This window comes from Syzygium oleosum, unplaced genomic scaffold (assembly GCF_021117445.2).
Source record: "Syzygium oleosum isolate NSW1041296 unplaced genomic scaffold, Sole_v2.1 Sole_v2.04, whole genome shotgun sequence".
Classification (NCBI taxonomy): Eukaryota; Viridiplantae; Streptophyta; class Magnoliopsida; order Myrtales; family Myrtaceae; genus Syzygium; species Syzygium oleosum.
This window is the reverse complement of record NW_026607488.1, coordinates 2,358,330-2,380,812: the sequence shown is the minus strand read 5'-3', so window position 1 is coordinate 2,380,812 and position 22,483 is coordinate 2,358,330. Positions and strand designations below refer to the sequence as shown.

The 22,483-nt window shown below is 39.9% G+C and overlaps 3 protein-coding genes across 4 annotated transcripts; 2 read left to right on the top strand and 1 right to left on the bottom strand.

Annotated features, from left to right (window-relative positions):
- Positions 1 to 1,621: 1,621 nt before the first annotated feature.
- LOC115688166 (copper transporter 5) lies at positions 1,622 to 2,356 on the top strand. The gene has a single exon (XM_030613924.2). It carries the CDS (start codon positions 1,711 to 1,713, stop codon positions 2,173 to 2,175), a length of 465 nt encoding a protein of 154 aa, XP_030469784.1. The 5' UTR covers positions 1,622 to 1,710; the 3' UTR covers positions 2,176 to 2,356.
- Positions 2,357 to 3,469: 1,113 nt separating this feature from the next.
- Positions 3,470 to 5,477, bottom strand: LOC115688189 (protein LURP-one-related 6-like). Its single transcript, XM_030613961.2, has 3 exons — positions 4,978 to 5,477; positions 4,511 to 4,783; positions 3,470 to 4,041 (listed from the first exon to the last, which is right to left on the bottom strand). The coding sequence occupies exons 1-3, from the start codon at positions 5,194 to 5,196 to the stop codon at positions 3,904 to 3,906; spliced, it is 630 nt and encodes a 209-aa protein (XP_030469821.1). The 5' UTR covers positions 5,197 to 5,477; the 3' UTR covers positions 3,470 to 3,903.
- A 9,653-nt stretch (positions 5,478 to 15,130) lies between these two features.
- LOC115663053 (guanine nucleotide-binding protein subunit gamma 3) lies at positions 15,131 to 18,529 on the top strand. 2 transcript variants are annotated; one of them, XM_056310521.1, is made up of 5 exons: positions 15,133 to 16,523; positions 16,976 to 17,028; positions 17,155 to 17,199; positions 17,276 to 17,320; positions 18,095 to 18,529. In XM_056310521.1, exons 1-5 carry the CDS (start codon positions 16,377 to 16,379, stop codon positions 18,510 to 18,512), a joined length of 708 nt encoding a protein of 235 aa, XP_056166496.1. In that variant the 5' UTR covers positions 15,133 to 16,376; the 3' UTR covers positions 18,513 to 18,529. The 2 variants fall into 2 exon arrangements, with proteins under 2 accessions (XP_056166497.1, XP_056166496.1); XM_056310522.1 differs by lacking the exon at positions 17,276 to 17,320 and having other exon boundaries at positions 15,131 to 16,523.
- The last annotated feature ends 3,954 nt before the right edge of the window (positions 18,530 to 22,483 follow it).

Genomic DNA, 22,483 nt, shown 5'->3' with positions numbered 1-22,483 from the left:
ATTTTGTAAATTGATTTTTTGTATGACTTAAGCAAAAATTATTGACGACGTTAAAAATGAAGAGAGAACCCACGAAATTCTCGCATCACTAGGAAAATATACATGCATGAAATCTATCATTATCATTGCCAAAGTTTATATTTTGCATCTTCATGTGAGCCTAGTATTACCTTTCAACAAGATTCTTCTTTTCTTTTTGAAGTGATTAAGATTGCATTATGCTGCTTGTACATAATGAAAGACCATTTTTTGGCAGTTGTAGCTTAAAATTAAACGATACCTTCCACCACCTTTTACAAACTTGAATAAAGTCAAATCTTTTTTTCCCATCAAAGATGGGCAATCCATTTCTAAACTAAGAGCTCGCCAGGAATTACATCCTCGAGAGATTATGCTCCGCTCACGAGTCACGACTAAGTTTCAGACTTTTTAAGGCCCTTTCTAAAGGGCGAGGACCCTAATTCACTACTACGATCGGGGGATGTCAAATCCGTTGTCGTATCCACAGACACTTGATGCGATTGAAGGAGATGCAAGTGTGAGGAGCAGGAGTAATCAGATCCCGGCCAATCCGGTTCCCACCTGGGTACCGAGAACCGGACCGATGGAACCAACTCCCGGTTCCATCGGTCCGGTTCCCAAGTGGGTAAATGGAACCAATGGCTCCCTCCACTGTCACCACCGGCAGAGCGCCTCTCATGCTTCTAAACCGAGCCACTCCTTCCGGCATCGCTCGTGATCATTTTACTCCTTGTCCGTCTAGATATGGCCTCGTTCGTGATTCGCAAGGTGGTACATCCACAAATTTGGCGAGCCTGGACAATGGAGGAATGGCTCAGCTTGGACAAGTCACTAGTCCGGCTCTAGAGTTGTGCCTCCAGATCTCGCCTGCAAACTTCTAGATGGCAGGTCGTCCATGGCCGTGAGCGACGACAAAGAGGGCTTGGCTTGGACGCGCGAGCCTGGATGACTACGCCGGCAACTCCCCTAGTCTAGATGCAGTGCGAACTTCCAGATCTAGAGCTCGCGACAACAGAGAGGACCGAAGGGGTGGCTCAACTTTGACGAGCGACACCAACGATGACCATGGATGAACAAATTTCTCTTAGCAACGAAGCGAAGAAGCTAACTCTCCGAGCAAGCAGGCAGAGTGGGAGTAGCAAGCAAGGTTTTTTCAGATTTGTAAGAAATAAAAAATAATAATAATTGGTCCGGCCCGAGTGGGCAATCCCACCCTTGGAACAACGAATTGGAACGAAATTCACAAATTACAATTTTATGGAACTGGGAATCGGACTGATAATCTCGGAAATGGCCCAAAATCGGTTGACTCGGGCCGATCCGAGCGGCTCCTTTTGCTCGCCCCTAGCGAGGAGTCGAACCACGTAGTACGTACCTCTTCATTGCGTTCCGCGACGATGGCAACCCGAACCATGATGTCGTCGGCATAATTAGGTATGGGCTCGATTACCCAAAAAGCCCAATAGGAATCTCCAAAGGGCCCAAATAAGCCCATTCAAGCCAAAAAAACTTAAAAAAAATCGATGTATCTTTCGTAATGGTCGATGTACCTAATCTAACAGTCCCGTCTCTTCGTCCTCTGTCTCAAACTCGAACAGACACGACTCTGTTTCTCTCTCTCTCTCTCTCTCTCTCTCTCTCTCTCTCTCTATCCTCTGTGTGTAAGGCTCGAACAAGAAGAGGGCGAAGATGATGCACATGACCCTCTACTGGAGCAGGTACGTCACCCTCCTCTTCGATTCATGGCGGACCGACTCCTGGCCCAGCTACCTCCTCTCCCTCGCCGCCTGCTTCCTCTTCTCCGCCTTCTACCAGTACCTCGAGGACCGCCGCCTCCGCTTCAGATCCCTCGCGTCCTCCTCCTCCGCCGCCGCCGCCGCGTCCCCCCCGCCAGCCTCTGCGGCCGCCGCCGAGGCGTCCCCGCTCCTCCAGAAGGCCGGCGCATCCGGGCTGGCCAGATCCGCGAGGGTCGGGGCGGCGCTGCTCTTCGGGGCCAACTCGGCGATCGGATACCTGCTGATGCTGGCGATCATGTCGTTCAACGGTGGGGTGTTCCTGGCCATCGTCGCGGGGCTGACGGTGGGTTACTACGTGTTCAGGTTCGCGGACGAGGGTGGGGCCGTGGTTGTGGATAATCCGTGCGCCTGCGCTTGAGGTTGTCCCTGCTCCTCCTCCTCCTCAAAAAAATCTGTTATTTTTCAACTGTCTTTTGTCCGATCTCCTCTGTTTCTCGTCGTTGTAATTTCATCTCTGAATCTGTTGTATCAATCCGCGAACGTCGACGCGAAACATAGTTCTTGGATCTGAATGAATGATCTTGTTTGTGTATACGAAATCATCACGGGCATTTCGAATTTCTTTTGTCTTTTCGATTCAATCCCGTTTTGAATCTCCTCGGGTGCAAGAAGCAGAGCATGAATCCGGGTTGCGTCGGATGGAAGGAAGCGCGTTCTTGGTGGGGACCCATTAGCTTTCTGCAACGTCCAATGAAAATTCCATGAGTGGAGTGGAGAGAAAGATCCAAGAAGCCCACGCAACAACATTTCTTGTCGGGTTGTGCTTCTTCGACCATGGATTCTGCAGTACGAGTCCCAAGCTTGCAGTACGAGGTGGTTTCGGTGGATCGTTCGTAGTACAAGAAGACAATAGTAGTACTGGTTTCCACCAAAAGGTAGTACAGAGGGGGAAACTCGATTTTAGATTTGTCATTGCTAAATCGGAAATTCTATAGGATCGGCGCATAGCTGCACAAGTGCGTGAGTCGAACTCGTGATGGTTTTTCGAGTGATTTCGACCGATCGTCCGAAGTTGATCTTAGTATATCATTGATACGGTTTTCCTATCGCAAAGATCTAACAAGCATCGGCGAGTCGGATTCTATCTTGATACGAAGTCTATGTCACTGCGCAATTGGAAACTGCCCCCCAACTATCTAATGCTTGTGTAAATGCAATTCCAATCATTGTAGCAACTGTCTGAATTTCCCCATTTTACATTTGCATATTAGGAAGCCAAACAACTCTTTAGGGATGTCATCATGTGAATATGGAAATGTAATTGGTGAATGTCCGAAAAAAGATGTGGGTTTTTTTCCAAAAGTTAGTAAGGCTAGAGCAATTTAAGTTGTGCAATCCATCTAAGGGATCATTGACAAGAGAAAAAGTTTTCTGACAGGACAAGTTTCCATGCACATGGTGATCTGCAGCTTCTATTGCAGACTTCCCATTTCTGGGTTGAGTTCCTCTCTTCTCTCTCGCTAGTCCCTCCATTTCGGGTCAGTCCCTATTAATTAGAGCAAAAGCTGAGAATGTCTCCCTCTCTTTGGGCGTGTTGATGAAGACACCTAGAATTCCCTTTCAGTGGCCTAACTGGGCCCAAAAAAAGAACAAATTGGTTGGACATCAAGCGCATCTTTGTGCAACCCTCTTTTGGTTGGGACCATTGAAAGTCCATCGAAGTTGCATTTATGCTGAAAAGTTTCAGATGGGTTCATTTGTGGATAAATGTTCAACCATCCAGGTCATCTATAATTAAAGCCGAAAAGAAAAATAAGCTACTTTTGTTGGTCAAATCTTGAGAAGAAAGAAAGAAGTTCGATCAACCTTTGCGTGGTTAACTAGTACAGTATAAACTACGACAGTATAGACGTCCTACTCGGCATACTCATCCAAATACACTAATCAAGACTTGCTTTGACATTTCAAGAATCAGATGTACCAGTATCATACTTAAGTTCTTTTGTGGGAGAAAAATCTTTACTCGTGTTTACATGAATAAATTGACAATGTTGGAGAGAAAAGATAGTATAATCTCTCGTGTTCTTGGGCAATTTCCAGACTGTGAAATATACTGTTTATCAGGGTTTTGGGCAGTTCTGGCGTTTCAGCAGGCGGTGGATTCGCCATAGATGTGGTCAAGAACAGCAATGACTCCACAAACAAAGGCTTGGTCGATTCCCGCTTTTACAATCACACGATACACATCTTTGCTTGCCATCAATTCGCCCATCTCTTTCTGTATCTGTGATTCACATCAGAAACAAAGACAATGTCAAGTACTTTCACCTTAAATGAATCTAATTATAGAAGACAAACGATGGATGCTACTCTGGACTCTAGCTCAGAGAGACGTGTATATTCTCTGCGAAGCAATGTTAGGCACATTAGTCTAGTGATTCTTTGCCATTTCTATTTTGAAACCAGAAGTGCGTATGTCGACACAGTGGCTTCCTCCAGTATCTCTCTCCGTATCCTTACATTACTTTTCACCCGCATTGAGTTTGCACGGTACATCATGGTACGTTTCATGTGAATTTCACAAAAAAAGATAACATGGGTAAATGTGTTCTATGCGAACGAAAGCTAGTTAAGTGATTAAATGAGTTTCTGGGCGTCGAAGGAGGTCATCACTTTTTTCGCGATAGGTATAATTAGTATCTTAAAAGCTGAGTACTTTCTTATTGAGCAAACTTAGCAAATATTTTTCGGACCTGTGCTATTGTGTTGCCTCCAGAGTCAACAATGCTACAATCCCTACCAGGGAAGTGGCCCTTGATGTGGAAGATCCCATCTGGACCGTTGATTTTCCTGGGCTCCAGGGAGATTTTGATGGCAGAAGATGATGAGCTCCTGGAGAAGCATGATAATGAGGATGATGAATGGGGCTCCTTGATGCTGAACACCAGCTTCTGGGCACCTTCATAGTCATATGTGTAGCCCTTCCATTTCTTGTAGATGCTCATTGCTTGCACGATCCCTCCTGCCTAATTTAGAGAGAGAGAGATTAAAACTTGTCCAAAAGATTTGAGGGTTGTTCATCAAAATATCACAAGAATTATCATCAGGGGCTTGAATTTCGGACACTGACTATATTCATCAATAAGAAAGGACAATCTCAATTCAACATCTGACGAATTAGAGAAGAAATGCGCATATGAATTATGCGATGCTTTTTTACCTTGCGGCGGATGAGAAGGAGGGCGTCCCCGTCTCCGTCCTTCACGACAAGCTCGCCGCTCGTGCCAAGAACTCCACATCCATCGACCCGGAAAACCACTCGCGTGCTGCTGCAATCCGTCACCACGAACCCTCCACCGCTGACGGCATGCGGCCTCCTCCGAACGACCAGGGCAGCCTCCGTCGGCAAGCAATACACCTTGCTCACTATTGCCATCATCTGCGATCTCGGGCTCTCTTAACAGATCGTTCTTGTGAATACTGTTTCTTGCTTCATGAACGAGAGAAAAACTTTCGTGGTTAGATTATATAGAGGACGTCGTGGCTAGATTATATAGAGAACGTAAGTGCGTTGAAGATGGAGGAAAAGAAGAAGCGAGAATCAACATGATGTCTCATTTATTGATTTTTCAAATCCAAAGCTTATGCAGCATTTCAAACGGAGGTTTGGCGAGCTTTGAATATTTGGCAAAGCACGCGTCAATGATATCTTTTATTTCTGGAGCCCAGAGAATCTCTTTGGAGTGTTGGCATTCAACTACGCTTTTCTTGATGCAAATGAAGACTGCTGCTTCGCGTACAAGTTCAACTTATTGGACGAAAACACAAGATGTGCATATATATATGAGTCATAATCAAATTTAAATTAATTTTGTAAACTTAATCAATATCAGAAAATTAAGGATTCGTGTCTATATGAATCAATTTTCAATATTCTCGTAACTAATTAAGTGATTAATAAAGCAAATCGATCATATTCAAGCATCCAATAAAAATCTGCATCACCATTTTGCATGTTCTTTACACACATATATATAGTGGCTAGGCACTCTCTGCATCATAGGAAAGAGTTTATAAAGAGAAGGAAAGGTATAATCTTCTTAAGTGACAAAAGTACAGAAGAAGTTCTCTCATATGCTTTTTTGAAAAATGGGGCAGCTTAGGCAAAAGCACCCTTTAGGACTGGACCAAAGACATTGACTATTTTTTTCACTTTAGCACGATTAGGCATTATCTCCTTTTGTTGAAAAACATAGGTTTTCATTCACAAATTAATGGGGAACTTAATACCCTAGGGCTAATTCTAAAGGCACACATATTCAGTGGAACTATGAGGACCCTCCTTTTGGCTCAAATAAATCCGCACAAGGAGCCACTAATTAGCTATGGAACAGCCTTTTCTCAAAGTTTAAATTCGTTCCCTCACAATTTGATACATTCGTCCTATCATCCGGATCTTCATATGCACCTTTCGTGAAATGTGATATATAAAAATTCATTGTTTTTATAAGCGATGGATTCAATCTAATTAATAAATTTGACCCCTCACCTTTTACATATATATAATCTAAAAGAACATACAGCACATTCGCACGCAGATTTAAAATTGTGCAACCTTGATATTATATTAAGAGGGAGAATGAGAAACCGATTTTTTATTTTCGTTTCATATTATGGTTATGCACTGAAAACTCGTCAATCAAAGCCAAGTAACAACCGGCCCAAGTAAGGACGGCACAGGTTCCCCACATGGTCGTAAAAAAGAAAGCAAAGTAGCAAAGATATCTTTGTAACCAGTGCAACTCCGTCTCTATTGAAAGAGATGGAGGAGAATTAATTTCTTTTAATCATTTGTAGGACAAAGTTACTTGGCAACTAAGTTACAAAGATGTGTGCCATCTTATTAAGCCGAAGCATTGTGATCTATTCTAGGGGCTTGACTCGGATCCTTAGTTGATGGTTACACTAGCAACCTCACCAAACTAGAGGAAGTTTCCTACTAACAGGGGCCGCTTGTGCCTTTTCACAAATTGTGGTGCACAGCCAAATTACGTTCTTTTATTTTAACGTGACGATGCTTGCACGCCCTACTTCTCCTAATTTCTCCATGTATCTTTGGCTTTTCCAGAAAGACGAAATATCCTTTATGTGTTTTACATCTAAGGCGATGCCAAGGTCCGCACGAGGTCTCAAATGAAATAATTTCACCTTTTGCTCGCGAGGAACCGTCACTTACATATAAATAATTACTAAAGATATGGACAGCGCACGAAAACCCTAATTCTAATCCCCACCCACCAAACCAATTTTGAGGGGGAGAACCTTGAAAAACTTCACAAAAGGTATATCTGTATGAAAGTCCATCCTCCATCAGGGTCGACTGAGAGAGATCTCTGCAATCAGAGCAACCATGTCCTTATTTTAACAGCTGGAGGAGACAGCTTCTTTCATAGTCGTTGAAATATGGTGGTACTTTTAATACTTCTAAAAATCTCTCCGAATATATTCCCCTGGCTTCCTTTAGGACTATAATTTTCTCCGGCCCAATTCCCTAAAAAATCCCCAACTTTAGCCTTTGTCCCAATTATATCCCAAACTCTTTTTTGTCTCATAAAAAACCTCAAATTTTTACTTTTGTCCCAAATCTACCCAGTTAACTTTTCGTTCAATTTTTTAATATTATTTTTTATTTTTTCGAATTTTTTTATTTTTTCTTTTCTTTTCTTTTTCCTTTCCTTTTCTTTTTTTTTTTGTTTCACCTTCTGGCCGGTCGCCGGTCCGGCGACCGGCCAGAGGCGGGGGCCGGCGAGGCTCGGCCCGCCGGCCGCTAGCGAGGCTCGGCCTCGCCGGCGTTGGGCGAGCCGACCCTCGCCAATAGCCGGTGGGGCCGAGCCTCACCATGGCTGGCGAGGCTCGGCCACGGCCGTGCAGGCGAGGTTCGGCCTCGGCCGGCCTCGCCGTTCTTCGGCGAGGCCGACCTCGCCGGCGGCCAGACGGGGCCAAGTTCTCGCCCGGATCTGGCGAGGCTCGGCCTCGCCCGGCGGCGGCGTTGCCGAGTTCTCGCCCGGATCTCGGCGAGGCTCGGCCCCGCCGCAACGGCGAGAGTCGGCCTCGCCCGGCAACGCGAGGTCGGCCGAGGCCGAACCTCGCCGTTGCTAGGCGAGGCCGACCTCGCCGATCTGGCAAGAACTCGACCACGCCGGCCGGCGGGCGAGGCTCGGCCTCACCTGGAACGGCGAGGCCGAGCCTCGCCCGGCATGGCGGGGCCGAGCCACGCCGGCCCCGCTCTTGTTGAGTCGCCGGACCGGCGACCGGCCAGAAGGTGAAACAAAAAAAGAAAGAAAAGGACAGGAAAAAGAAAATAAAAAAAATAAAAAAAAATCGAAAAAATAATATTAAAAAATTGGACGAAAAGTTAACTGGGTAGATTTGGGACAAAAGTAAAAGTTTGGGGTTTTTTATGAGACAAAAAAAAGTTTGGGATATAATTAGGATAAATACTAAAGTTGGGGATTTTTTAGGGAGTTGGGCCAATTTTCTCCCTATAAACAAGCCAGAATAATTGGACGACGAATGGTCGTCATTAAAAAATGTGTGTTAAGCCTGCATTGGCAACTCGATAATCAACCGCGTCCAGTCATGAAATGAAAACTCATAATTAAAAAAACAAACAAATCAACGTCAGTAAGTCCTTCCGATTTGATGTTGCCCCCCACCATCGAAAAACTTCCAAAGCAAAAAAGGGTATCCTAAAGAAGGATCTCAAGCTTTCTTAGATGCTGACAGCTATCAGCATTACAGCAAGAAGACACATTCGGGACTCTCTGAGCAACTAATTAGGGTGCGGTAGTCCTAAGTCCTATATACATCTAAGTAATTATCGAAGAAATACAAAGACCGTATTTTCGATGATTGTTTCTAGAGAATACGCAAATGTGGTGCTTCGAATTCGGACCTTAAGCGAGAAAGACGAGTGCCCTTATTTTTTTTTAGCGAGTGCTTGGAGATTAAAATTTATATTAAACCCAATATAACCTCTAGGTTAGGTCCTCGAAAGGCTAAAGTTGGCACAAAGGAGAGGCTTCGAAGCATAGGCAGAATGGACAAACAGAAAAAAAAAATAAAGAAAAATAGGAAAAAACAAAAGGAAGAACAAGAAGGGCATGAAAGATACTTGTAAAAAAGCTTGAGTCTAAAAAAGCAGTGGACATGAAAATCTTTGGGGGGTCTATATTAGTTTGTCGTTATAACTAAATGGATATATATTTATATATGGTGAATAATTTTGAAGAAGCCCATCAGGCATCATCCATGAAAAAAAAACAAATGTTATGCTGGGCCCCTGAGAATTGCTCAGCGCCCATGAGCATTGACCAGAAGTACTCCCCAATTAAGAGTACATTATGTAATTCATTTTCCTTTTATTTATCTTTCTTATACTATAACATCGGTGGTCCTAAGCAGGATCTTAAAAGGCTCAAGAAGAAACGGGAGAAGGAATTCTCCAGTATAGTGGATAACTCTCCTTATAAGCTTTTTCCGTATTCCAAATCTCTCCTTGGAAGAAAAACACGTTGGAGAGAAAACAAGGGATATGCCAATAGACCGGCCGTCGGATCATTAAACAAGACCTTATAGCCTCATAGGTGTCAACACTCGGTCCTAGTGAGGTATACCTTACCAAACACCAAGAATCTAGCGCTACCCAGGTAAGGTTAGGCAAACCTTAGCCTATCTAAACTTTAGGCTCAACTACTTAATTTATCCGATAAGTGCACTTAAAATGTGCCGATGTTTTATAATATATATATGTCGCGATCTTTTTAGCTAATGGGTGAGCTTCGGATCTATAGCTTAGCCCAATCTTCGAGCTTCGAGCCTCAACCCGCCCGGCCAGACAATTCAGGCCTCAAAATGTTCATGACTTTTCTTCCATCCTATTCCACTAATCTATAGGTATGTATATAATGGTAAAATTGGCTTTTGGACATTAAACGTAATGTTTAATAGAACGCGTTTCTTCATTTTCGAATACGAATTTGAATGTCCTATCGAGAAAAATGCAACAGAATCGATCTCGGACGATAAAGGTGGAAGCAACATTTTGAAAATGTCTAAACATATCTCGATTCACATCATACAAAATGAAATCGATCCGACTATACATAACATGATCGATCCTGTCTCACAATGCATTCGCCAAAGAGGAGGGAAATCAATCTCTTTTGAACCCTTCAAAAAGAATTAAAATAAAAAATAAAAATAAAAGGTCGAGCGGGAAATGGAGTGCTCTTTACTTTTTTTTGCTGCACGTTTTCTTTATCACGAAAAGAACTCACTAAACTAAAAAAGAGGGAAAGCCACAAATGATGAATACCGTTCTCTCCTTTTTCTGAAACGACACGGTGGAGCGTTTAGGGGTGATCGGTTCCAGGTTGAATTGGGTCCAGACCTGAAATTTAGAATTAACTCTGTTATAATCGGTTCCCAATTTTTGGAACCTAAAACCAACCCTATTTTCCCTGGACCCTATTTTGGAACCGACCCTGTTTTTTTGGTCCGATTTCAGGGTCTACCCGAGAACCTATATTTTTTTATTCCTTTTTCCGATTTTATTTTTTTCCAGCAAAATAATATAAGTAGCAATGAAACGATTCAAAGTAAAAGATGAATAACAAAAACCACTATCCGCCAAAAGTAACAATCCCCAAAATGAGCAATTAAAACTACAATCCATCAAAATCAACAATCCAAAAACATTATGTGGCAAGACATAGTCCAATCGCATAAATCTTTAAGAGTCATATTACCAGGGAATCTGTTCAACATGTTTAACTCTTTATTTTGCGCCATGATGAGAGAACTCCGCACTTCTGTTTTCGAATGAAATATCTTGAAAGGAAAATCAAGAGACTTAGCAGTAAAGTATCTGCTCTCACTAGAGAAATGTCTATATATCTCGTTTGAATCACACAATATTTAGATGACTTTAAGGGTCGTGCTGTTTCGCTCATAGTTGTGAAACAGATCCCAATATTAAATCGGAAACCGGTTCTAAAACCGGTGAAGTAGGGTAAGGTGATCTAGGGTTTTTACTTTTTTTTACATTATCTCAAAACCGGTTCTAAAACCGGTTTGGGTTGGTTTTTACTTGGAACCGGAAATCGGACCGGTTCCCAAAAAATGGAACCGGTTTTTGGACCTATTTTTCGGGTAGGCCGGTCCGGTTTCCAGGTAAATCCGGTCCGGTTGCACATCCCTAGTAGCGTTTATACGAGGGGCGTCTGGGCTTATTTTTTCCCAGATTTCTGTGATGGTTCTGACCAAAAAAACCTACCGCCACCGCCAACGCGGCCGCCGCCACCGTCGTCTCCTCCTCCTCCTCCGACACGTCGCTGCCAGGGCCACGCGACTCTGCCCCATCCGTGGTACTCTGGGAAAGAGCGAGACGACCTGTCGTTTCATCCCCCTGTCCCAGCCCGCCTCCCTCCTCCCTCCTCCCACCGTTTTTCTAACATAAATTTGGGTCCACTATCCGTCCTCCGGAATAAATTCATGGCTTTCGACTTGGCTTAAATCTCAGTTTGTCGATTTTAAAAACTTTGGGATAAATACACCAAAACTTCTTAAAAGTCTTCACGAAGGCGAGGTTGAGTCTTAAAATTTTTAAAAAAAATGTGATCGAGTCTTAAAATTTGTCAAATTAATACAGATGAGTTCTTCCATTAACTCTGTTAATTTGCCTAACCAAAAAAAAAATCTGACCTGACACTTTTTTTAAATTGTTTTCTCTACTACGTGGCACTTCTTTTATTATTTCTTTCCTCGAATCTTACTTAAATTAGATTTTAAAAAATAAAAAGGCTAAATTTTTTATAAAAAAAAATCCAAGCTGAACAAAAAAAAGTGCAACGGGACTCTCTCTGGCCTCAAGCGAGAGCCTGGCCCTCGAATTTGGGAGAGAGTGTAACCCTCACCACAAATTTGGAGTAGGATCGCAACGCATTAGCGAGGACCCGGCGACCTTGCTGGCCCTTTTAGTGAATGGTTGGCGGCAGCAAAAATAATAAGATACGTCATATCAACATTTTCTGTTAAGCAAAGTGACAAAAGTTAATGGAAATGCTCGATTATACCAATTTAGCGTGTCTTACGACTTGAATGCACTTTTTGAAAGTTGTAAAACTCAATTACACATTAGCGACATGTTTTAGGATATTTGGTGCACTTATCCTAAAATTTTTTTGGCATGTTTCAGTTACATATAGTGAGAATTTGTATCAAGGGCCTATTTGTTTTTAATTGGGAATTTTTTTTTGTTTTGCCATAAATAATTTAAAAGTATACACATTTAGGAAATAATAAAAAATATGTTGATTTATGTGTTAATATTGGTATGTTGTGTATATTTAAGTGTTTTGAATTCTTAAAACAAAAACGAAGAGAGTAATATGCAAGATTCAGATTAAGTAAAAGGAAAAATAATCCAAATATAATATGATCAAATGTATTTTTAGAACAGAGAAATGTTTGTCGAAGGATAGAGTAATTTATGAGACGATCACGTCACGTGACAATAACAAATCAATTAAGTCCATTGCCACCTTCAAAGTTTGAAGGTTTCCGCTCCACTAATTAAAGATTCATTGCACATTGAAGATGGCACGGACAAAGTCTAGGCTCTTCACGAAGGTTGCCTCTGTTTCGTAGAAAAAAATTGATTCGAATTTTTTTTTCTTAAAAATGATTATTTGTATCGCTTATAAAAATGAATGAATTAAAACTATTTTCTTTATCCACGAAAATGTTTAAATATAAATTATTATCAATAATAAAAATATTTTTCATCAACCAATAATTTTAATTAATACAAGTAATTATTTTTAGAAAAATATTTTTTAAATAATTTATATTTCGTAAAACAAACGCACATGATAACATCAATAGTCAATACTTATCATTAGTTATGGGATTACTGAGTAGTTGACAAATAAGGCGCTACAGTCATTTCACATCGATTTTATACTATTTTATCCATACAAACATAAAAAAATTCAATTTAATTTTCTTAATGGTACATAGATTAAAAAAAAAAAGGCAAGAGGTCCGTATATTTATAATAAAAGTGGTTCCTTGTTACGTAGTTTGGCTCTAACTGCACTAAAATGGTATGATTGTTTTTTTTGGGTAATTTCAGGATATGGGCGAGGAAATATGATTATTTGGAGACCCTTACCAAAAAAAAAATATGATTATTTGGAGACTCATGAAATACCTCGTACGCCTTGTGAATCGTTAAGTTTGAACCTTTGACCTCTACAAGCGGCCTTCCAGAGCATTTGACATGCACTTTGTAGGATTTTAAGAGGCAACTTCAATTTCCTGAGTTGGAAATCTTCGAACGACCTAATCAAATTGTGCTAACCCTAGAGATTTAATGACATGTGATTTCATCCAGTTATGCCAACCTTACACACATTTAGCAAGAATCCATATACGAAAGTCTTAGTGATAGTCTGTTTAGAACATTTGCATTTCAAATTGTAACCATTTCAATAAAAAATAATGCGACTAATGCACTTATATATATTAAAATAAATACAAATAGTCACATATAATTGTAAAAGTTGATTAATATCTCGGATTATGATGGACATGTAAAAGGTTACTTTTCTTTCTTTTTCTTAAGGAGACGATTATAATCTTTTTAAGATATAAGGGCTCTGTTTGTTTCGCCAAAAATAATTGATTTGGAAAGTCATTTCCTAAAAATAATCGATTTTATCGTTTACAAAAATGGATTAACGAAAAAATTTAACTTGCCCACGAAAATGTTCAAGAATAAATTACTGTCGATAATGAAAATATTTTTTCATTAATTAATTATTTCAAACGATACAAGCGATAATTTTTTAGAAATTATTTTCAAAATTATTCATTTTTCACGAAACAAAATGAATCATAAAAAATTTTCCCTTGATTAGTCTCACATATCTATACATGCACACATACAATCTTTTGCACCTGTAAAAAGGTTTTAGAGCATCAGTCAACTCCATTTCGCCTATGAGTTTGGATATTATGGAATTGCAAAACTAGTAATACATGTGAAAATAATGATAATCTATAAGCACTAAACTCATATTAAGGTTTATTAACACAAAAACAAAGTGTAATCCGTAGAAAATAATAATAGTAGTAGCCGGATCTTTGCACTCTTGTCTCGAAGTTATCGAAAAATGAAATGAAGTAAAGTGTTATGCCTACTTTTCTGTATTTTAATTATAAATTTTCACAAAAGTTGTGATCGTTACATGTTTATCCTTATTACATTCATTGATTCGTGATATAAAAAAATTCATTTATTTTTGGATAAGCGAGCAAGTGGTGTCCAAGTCAAATTCACGCAATTTGATTAAATTGCCTCCCCCAGCAATCTTAAAAGTGCACTACCATATAATAGCTTGGTGCATTCAAGAATTTAATCCTAGACCACTCCGAGCAAAACTATACTCTCGAAATATTATATAATATCATGGCATAATTTTTTTTTATAATCGTGATAGTGTGCTCTGCACTTGCCACTATGTGAAACCTGCATATCAGAATTCTTCTTGCTTTTATGGTGCGAATCAAAATTCGAAAGGGAGTCTAGTGATTAAAAGATAGACCTTATCGAAGGCCACAAAAGCCGTGTGCATGGGATAGCATACTTATCATGGTCTTTGTCTCCGTGTTTCCCGATTCATGTCATAGGCCCCCTTTATGTTATCCATTCATGCGAGTGCTATCTACTCAAACATCTAATGCTTGTTGAAATAGTCAATCCAAGACATTTTTTTTGGATAGATTCCAATGGTCAATTCAAATGAACTAATCTAATCGAGCCATGTCATGTCGCTGTTAGGGGACATCGTGGGTCCTATGTATGCACACATCTTAGTACACTAGCAGCTTTATTATGATTTCAATAAAAGCCCTAAGTTTCTAGCTTGTTTTAATTAACACCCATTATCAACACTTGTCAGTCAAAAGCTGAGGAAGAGCTAGACACTCGATTTCAAAAATTTTATAGCCTCTCTAAAAGGAACGTGAGTCCATGCAAACAGGCTTGCAATATAATAATGACTCGTAGGATTTGACTTAGGACAATATTTAATCCAATAGCATTCAAACCTAGACCCAGAAACTTTTGAAAATAAGATAATATAATGCCAAGTTTAGAAAGGTCATGAACAATTTCATTTCATTTTAGATGTCTATATTCATATATTTTGAATGAACTCGCACGTAAGTCTCAATAATTTAGGCTCGATATCAAGTAGGTGAGCTTGATGTGAATTTTTGCTTCTCCTGGCTCATCCCCATATGCTTTTTTCCTCGAGTTTGAGGCTCAAGTTCGAATCTTTACTGCAAAAACGAAAGAGCCCACTATCGGTATTTTCATTTCTTTGCTCCTTTTCATTATGTTTTCCTTTCTGGGTTTTTCAAATTTAATCAATTGACAAACCAATTTCCATCTCAAAATCAGAGCTGGATTCGTAAGACACCCAGAACAGAACAGTCGTTTCTCTCTCCCTCTGTCTCTCACACGCACACTCTCTCTCTCTTACGCAGCTTTCACGTGTCGTCTGAGGTACGATCATCGTGCTTTCCGCTTTCCCTCCTGCTCTGAGAAGGGAGAAAAAATAAACACAGATGCATTCACATCGCATTTCAGAGAGAGACAGAGAGTGGGGGAGGGAGCCAGGAAGGAGCGTTCTTCTTGGTTCTTTCCTCACAGTTCATTTCACTTCTTTATTCGAAACCAAAAACTGTCAACTCTTCCCTCGGAGAACAGGAAAAGAGAAAAATGTCGCCGTACACACGCTTGGGTTTGCAGGCCTTTTTCACGGCCGTCTTTACTACTACTGATTTACTGCGACTCCTACTTCTTCTTCCCAGAACCGCTGTCATTACCATTATTAAAAGCAAGAAAAGGGAAAAAAAATTGGGGAAAAAAGAACAGAACCCAGTTTCTCCAGTTGTTTTGTCTCCGGAAAGATCCGATCTTTTTCCATTTTTCGGGGGCTAATCAGTTGAATTTGATCGAAAGGACTGTTTGTCAAGCAACCCATTTGCATTTTTGTTAGGTTGTAGAGGAGCACAATGAGAAAGTTGAAAAATTTCACACGCAATGCAGTGCGAGTGAAGTGATTTTGCATTCATTTTTTTGGCACTTTGCATTAAAACACTGCCGCTTTCAGCCCCTGCCATGTCCTGCCGCTTCGGCAGAGATCTTTTCGGGCTCTGGGTCGTATTTATCCCTGTCAGAAGCCACTAATTACCTCCCATGCCACTGACCTTTTTGTATGCCCACTGGTATTGCCATTGCACTCATTCAATTTCTCTCACCTAACGTTTCATTTCCTCAGCTTCTTCTGGTTTGTCACCCAACAGTGCAAAGCATTATTGTTCACTGGGTGTTACGCGTGTGCAGTCATTTTTTCTTTGTTTTTTTTTGTTCTTTTTAATTATTGTGGTTATTGTGGTCTTGTGTATTGTTTGAGTGTGTGTTTTTGGGCATAGAGGATCTTCCGTCGATTTGATTTTGGTTGGAGTTGAAAGTGCGGGTGTTGGATGGCTGCTCGGCCAGGCTGCTCGTCGTCGGTGCCGTCGCTGCCGCCGCCGCGCCCGAAGTCGCCGCCGGAGTATCCGGACTTGTATGGTAAGCGCCGGGAGGCTGCGAAGGTGCAAATGCTGGAGAGAGAGATTGGTTTTCTTGAGGTGGGTCCTCAGCTTTACGAGTTTTTGGCTTGGTTTCTTGTTTTTTGTTTTACTTTACTTTTTCAGTTTTGCTGTTTAGAGTTTCTTATGGAGCATGGCTTACTTGTTGTACCTGGAAAATGAAAAAAGAAAAGGAAATTTTTTTTGATTTTGGGAAATGGATTTGTTGCTTGCTGTGATTGGTGTGTATAAGTATAAGAGAGCTGAGACAGATCCTTGGGAAGCAAATTGTGGTGGAAAAGTTTTTAGTGTAAATTAATCCCTTTAACAAAGAGTTTAATTTGTGAAGATGAGGAGCTTATGAGTTGAGTGCTTCTAATAACGTTAATGCATTGTGCTTGATCATCTTCACTTGTTCTTTCTCTGTTTTTCCCTTATATTTTCAGTAGTTTTCCTGAAAACTTTATGGTTATGTAATCTAAACAATTGGGTGGAATCTCTGCTGGGAGCAGGAGGAATTAAAGTCTCTTGATGGACTTCAACCAGCTTCCAGATGCTGCAAAGAGTATGCCTAATTTGCAATTCCTTGTATAATACCTAATATAGACGGTTAATTTCGATGTTGGTTGGAAAACTCACTCCGTGTCCATCAGCTAACTCTTTTTTCTGTTTGAATTTGGCGGCCTTGCAGGGTTGCCGATTTCGTTGTGGCAAACCCCGAACCTCTCATACCAACGTAAGAATATTGGATTATGGAACCTGTGATAGAATTGAGATGGTATTTTTTATCCTTTTGGTTCAATTTCATGCAGATACCAGAAGGGAAATAAATCTTACCGCTCTTGGAAGTGGCTCTGGTAGGATTTTCTTTTATGTATCGTTGTTCTTCAATAAACTTGTTGATACTCTTTGTGCTTTTTTCTTCTGTGCACGAATTGCTTATTATAATACAGACTCAGATACTTCACAAGAAGAAGAGTGCGTTTAATCTTCCCATATTCTATCACATGCCAACGTGGTATTAGATTCACAGCATTTGGACAGCTTTGATTGAATTGAATGTAGTTCCATAGTTTCATTTGGTTGCAAACAGAAGATACATTTTTGTGTACTTGCCATACCGTTCTATACAATTGAAAAGTATGTAGAAGATTGATCACTGTATTATGCTGTCATGAATTTGCTGCTATATTATGCTAGACGCTTGCGTCGTTTTAGTAAGCCTCTTCAACCCTTCTCCCTGCAAAAGTATATTACAAAAACTTCTCAACCTTTTCAGTTTTGGTTGTCATTGGTGATCCTTTCGCGAACTGTCTTCATCTAAGGCTTTACATTATCTTTGGATATTGCATGCTGAACTCTGTTATGTGTTTGTTATTTTCTATCATTTTATCACGCTGATAATCATCTAAAAACTAGGGGAAGAAACTCATCTAATCATAAATCCTTTTTTACGGAGAATTTTATCTGCAATCGCCTTGTTTGTGAATGTCGGTCCTTAATATACGACCTTGAGGATATAATTCAAAAGCTCATTGGGAAGGACAATATGATTTCTTTGTTCCAATAGAGTTAACTGTCAACTTAAGATGATTCCTGACATACTGTGGTTTTACTCCCTGGCTTTGCAGTGGAATGTCCTGTTTTAGCCTCTCATGGGTTTGCTGCTGCTGCTATTCTGCATGCCCGGTTCAATTGCCCTGTAGCTGCAATTGCAACTCATGCTGCTCGTGTAAATGTTGCTCGTGTCCGAGTTGCTCCGTACGCAAGTGCCGGTGTTGCTCGTGTCCCAAATCTGATTGCTGTAAAGGCATCTCTTGCTGTAGTAGAAGTTGTACCTTTTCCTTTCCTTCTTGCCCTAGTTGCTCTTGCTGTTCCTGGCCTAGTTGCTCTTCCTGTTCCTGGCCTAGTTGCTCTTGCTGTTCCTGGCCTAGTTGCGCTTGCTGTTCCTGGCCTAGTTCCTCCTGCCTTAAGTGGCCAAAGGTAAGCTGTTGCTGCAGTTGTAACTGTAAAGATATATGTTGTGACCCTTGCTATTTATGTTACTAGCACAAAGTTTATATGAATATTCCTGGTCAAGCCATATTTGAGCCGTTCATAAGAGAATGCGGAAAGGTCCAATGAAGATAATGAAATAGTCGAATTGGCGACGTGTCCATTCGCTAATTCGTGCTATCGTGGAGGGAACTATCCATTCATTGAGTTGAAAAGGGACAAAAGTAGTCGCCGGTGCGACTAGGGTGGCAGATTCAATACTAAACTACCTATCTGGTTTACTAACATGAATCCGAAAAACAGGGGTGTTAGTTTAGCACCTTCATGACTTTGAAGGCATAGGCGAAGCTCCAATGCTTCAATCTGAAAAAAAGGTTTTAAACATGTTTCTATTTATGGTACTTAATCAGTATTTCGAGCTTAATAATTTTTTTTAATAAAGTGGTTTATTTATCCACATGTACGAGTGTATTGTTATTTGTCAATATTTCCATCGAATTCTTTCATACCTCTACGAAATTTTGTGACTCTATTGCCAACTATTCTAATCCGAATGCTTAAATTGTCCTTTCAGATATTCTAATACTCATCCTGACAAGTAAGTTAGACTAAAGCATGGAAATATATTAGGAAAGATTTGAACTCGAGACTTTTTGTTTTGATATCATTATAAATTTTACAGGACCGCTGTAAATTATTGTAAAAATTCATGTATTCAGATTAATGTAAGGCTTATTATTTAAATACTTAACAATTTGTGTTTCTCGCGTGGTAGAAATCTTTAAATTGTAGTTTACGGTTTCATATACGGCCTTGTGTTCTTTATATACTTAGTAATAAAGATAATGCTTTTGAATAATTGGACATTCTACAGTCTAATTACAGCTACCACTTTTTTTTATATTACAAAACAACTCAATATAATATTGGCAAGGTGTATAATCTATTCTACGGTCCCTTAAGAGAAAACAGATTGTATAAATGCCCTATACAACGAAGATGTTTATGATATTTGTATGATGCGACTAGTTGATATTTTACTTTGTGTATATGTACGTACGTATTGTGGGTAATTTAATTTTATTGTCTCAATCATTGTTAAGGTTTCGTAATCAACATTTTTAGCTTTTAATTACCTTACTAGCTTAGCTTCCAAAATACACCTTTTCAATGCACAAGAAAATTTGAATTGATGTCACAAAATTATAGGTTGTTTCTACTTTCTTCATTATCGAGTTCCTTAAACATCTATAGGAAAGTCAATTATAAAAAAAAAATTTAAACATGTTTGTAACATTAAAGAGAATAAATGCAATTAAGGGTGCGTTTGTTTCACGAAAAACGTAATATTTTAGGAAAATATTTTCCGGGAAATCATTTTCCAGAAAAATGGTTAGTTTTCCTTTGTTTGGTGATATGTGATCGAAAAAGGTATTTGGTATTTGGATCTCATCTGGAAAATAATTTCAAAATGCATTTGTTTTGCCAACCCGCACTTGTGACCTGTTGCCGAGGCCGCTAACCCGCGAAGGGAGGAAGAAGGAAAAAGAAAAGAAAACAAAGAAAAAGAAAAAGAAAAAGAAAAGAATAAAATAGTAATAAATTCAATATGAGCAATTCCAGAAAGTGTTTTCATCTTCTTGGATAAGAGAATTCACTTTATTAATTTTATACATGAATGCTTTCTTGACCGAAAAGTATTTTCGGTTAACTTATCATTTTTGACGAGAAAGTCCGGAAAATGGATTCTCAAAAAAATATTTTTCCTCGAACAAAAGCACCTTAAGATGCTCGGTTAATAAAATTAGTCCAGGCATATATGTTAAGCAACGGTGTCGTGACACTTGGCACCTTTTTTGGGTCGTCATTTCCGTCGCGAATTTGAGGATTAAAAAACGGACATAATTCTTTCATCTTCCAAGTTGCAGCACTTCACAGGTACATACGAAGTTATTAATGGTTGCGGTGGTCATTTCCGCTTACATACAGCTACATACAAAGTCATTTCCGTCCCACCTCGCGAACGTGTTGGTCCTGCTCTGGTTCTGTGCTGGACATTTTAGTGCGAGAAATCGAAACTCGAGAGAGACGATGGTGGCATTGGGTAAAAGAGAGTAAGAGCGATTAAAAAGCATAGAAGTGGGGAAACAAATGCACCATCCTTATTTTTCATTTTTTCAAATTTCACATATCTTATTTGAGTCCATCCCAACTCCAAAGTGGGATTTTTTTTATCAGGGCTACATCTCATTATATTCGGATTTCGCGTCACTCCAAACACCGTTGAGCTATATCTGGTCGTTATTTTAATTATGCATTCGTGCAAAAGGGGATATATGTGCAATATGTGTGCGGTATACGTGCAATCTTGAGATATACGAATAATTAATAAGATTATCAAAATATCTCTAACCATCTTAGAGAAATCCCTAATTATCTCTAACATCGCCTCTCAAATTCGAACCCAGAACCCCAATACCGAGTGAGATTTTGGTGGGTCCACCACTAACTATTCTAAAAGCTTAAGCTGTTAAATGAAAGCTTGATTTATTATTTAAATATTCTAACACTTAATTTCTGTATATTTTGATATGTATATATTAATAAATAACACATCAGCTTATTTATAGGTTTTATAGGATAACTATTCTAGAGATATTTAGCCCTAGCTCGCCGGTCGCGCGGACACCTCGATTATCAAAAAAAAAAAATATCTCTATTAAGATATGCAAAATCAAATGGAGATAAATGCGCAATATGCGTACAATACACGTGCAACATACGTGCAATACACGTGCAACATATGTGCGATATACGTGCAATCTTGAGAGATATAAATAATTAATAAGATTATCAAAATATTCGTAACAATGGAACTCATCCTAGACAAATTCCTAATTATTTTTAACATCCCTTTTCAAACTCAAAGTGACTAAGGCTGCGTATGGCAAACATTCTGTGCCCAGAATCAGATTCTGGGCAGAAATGATTCTTTTTTATTCTGTGCCCGGAAATAATTTCTAAGCATTTGAATGCGTTTGGTAACTGCCCAAAATTTCTGTTCTTAGAATAGAAAAAGAACATAAATGCATTTGGTAACTATACAAAATTTCTTTTTATTAATAATATTTTGAATTTTTTAATATTTCTTTCTTTTTTCTTTTTTTGTTTTGTTTTGTTTTGTTTTTTTCTTTCTTTCCCCTTCCTTTCTTGGCCATGGCCGGCTGCCAGCGCTGGCAACCGGCCACAGGCCAGGGCCGGCGAGGGATTCGCGGCCCTTGCCGGTCGCGATGGCGAGGTCAGCCTGGCCACTCAGGTCCGTCGCCAACCCTGGTGAAGGACCTGGGTGGCGACGGCATGGTCGGCCTCGCCTTGGTTGGGCGAGGCCTCGCCGTCGCGGCCGCGAGCCACCCTCGCCCAGGTGGCGAGGGGGACCCTCGCCGGCCATCGGGGAGAGCCGAGACGCCCTCGCCGGCCCTGGCCTGTGGCCGGTGGCCGGCGGGTGGAGGGGCCGAAGAACAACAACAAACCAAAAAAAACAAAAAAATCAAGAAGAATCAGTTCCGGAAAAATTGTTCTAGAATCAAGAAACTACTTTTTTTTTATTCTTGATTCTGTTCCAAAACTGATTCTGGGCACAAAAAATTTAACAAATGAATTTCTGTTCCTAAACTGATTCTGAGAATAAAAGAACAGAATCAGTTACTATTTGGCAAGTTGTCAAACATGCACTAAGTCATTTTGAAAAATCGGTAAATAGAAAAAGTAAAATAAAAAGTTAAGATCTTACTAATAAAGTTATCGATTTTCTTTTCTTGTTTTCGTTGTCCGGGCTTATGTTGTTTAGGATGTGATTGACGTGTCTAGTTTAGTATTTAGCGTTAATTCATGATGAAAATTTCTACGAAAAGAAAAAGATCGAAAAATTCATAATTATATGCAGTCTAACATTGCATGTTAGGGGGTCATGCTTGACTCATGCTTCATTGTATCCACGAATAAAATGCAATACACCACCTCATCCA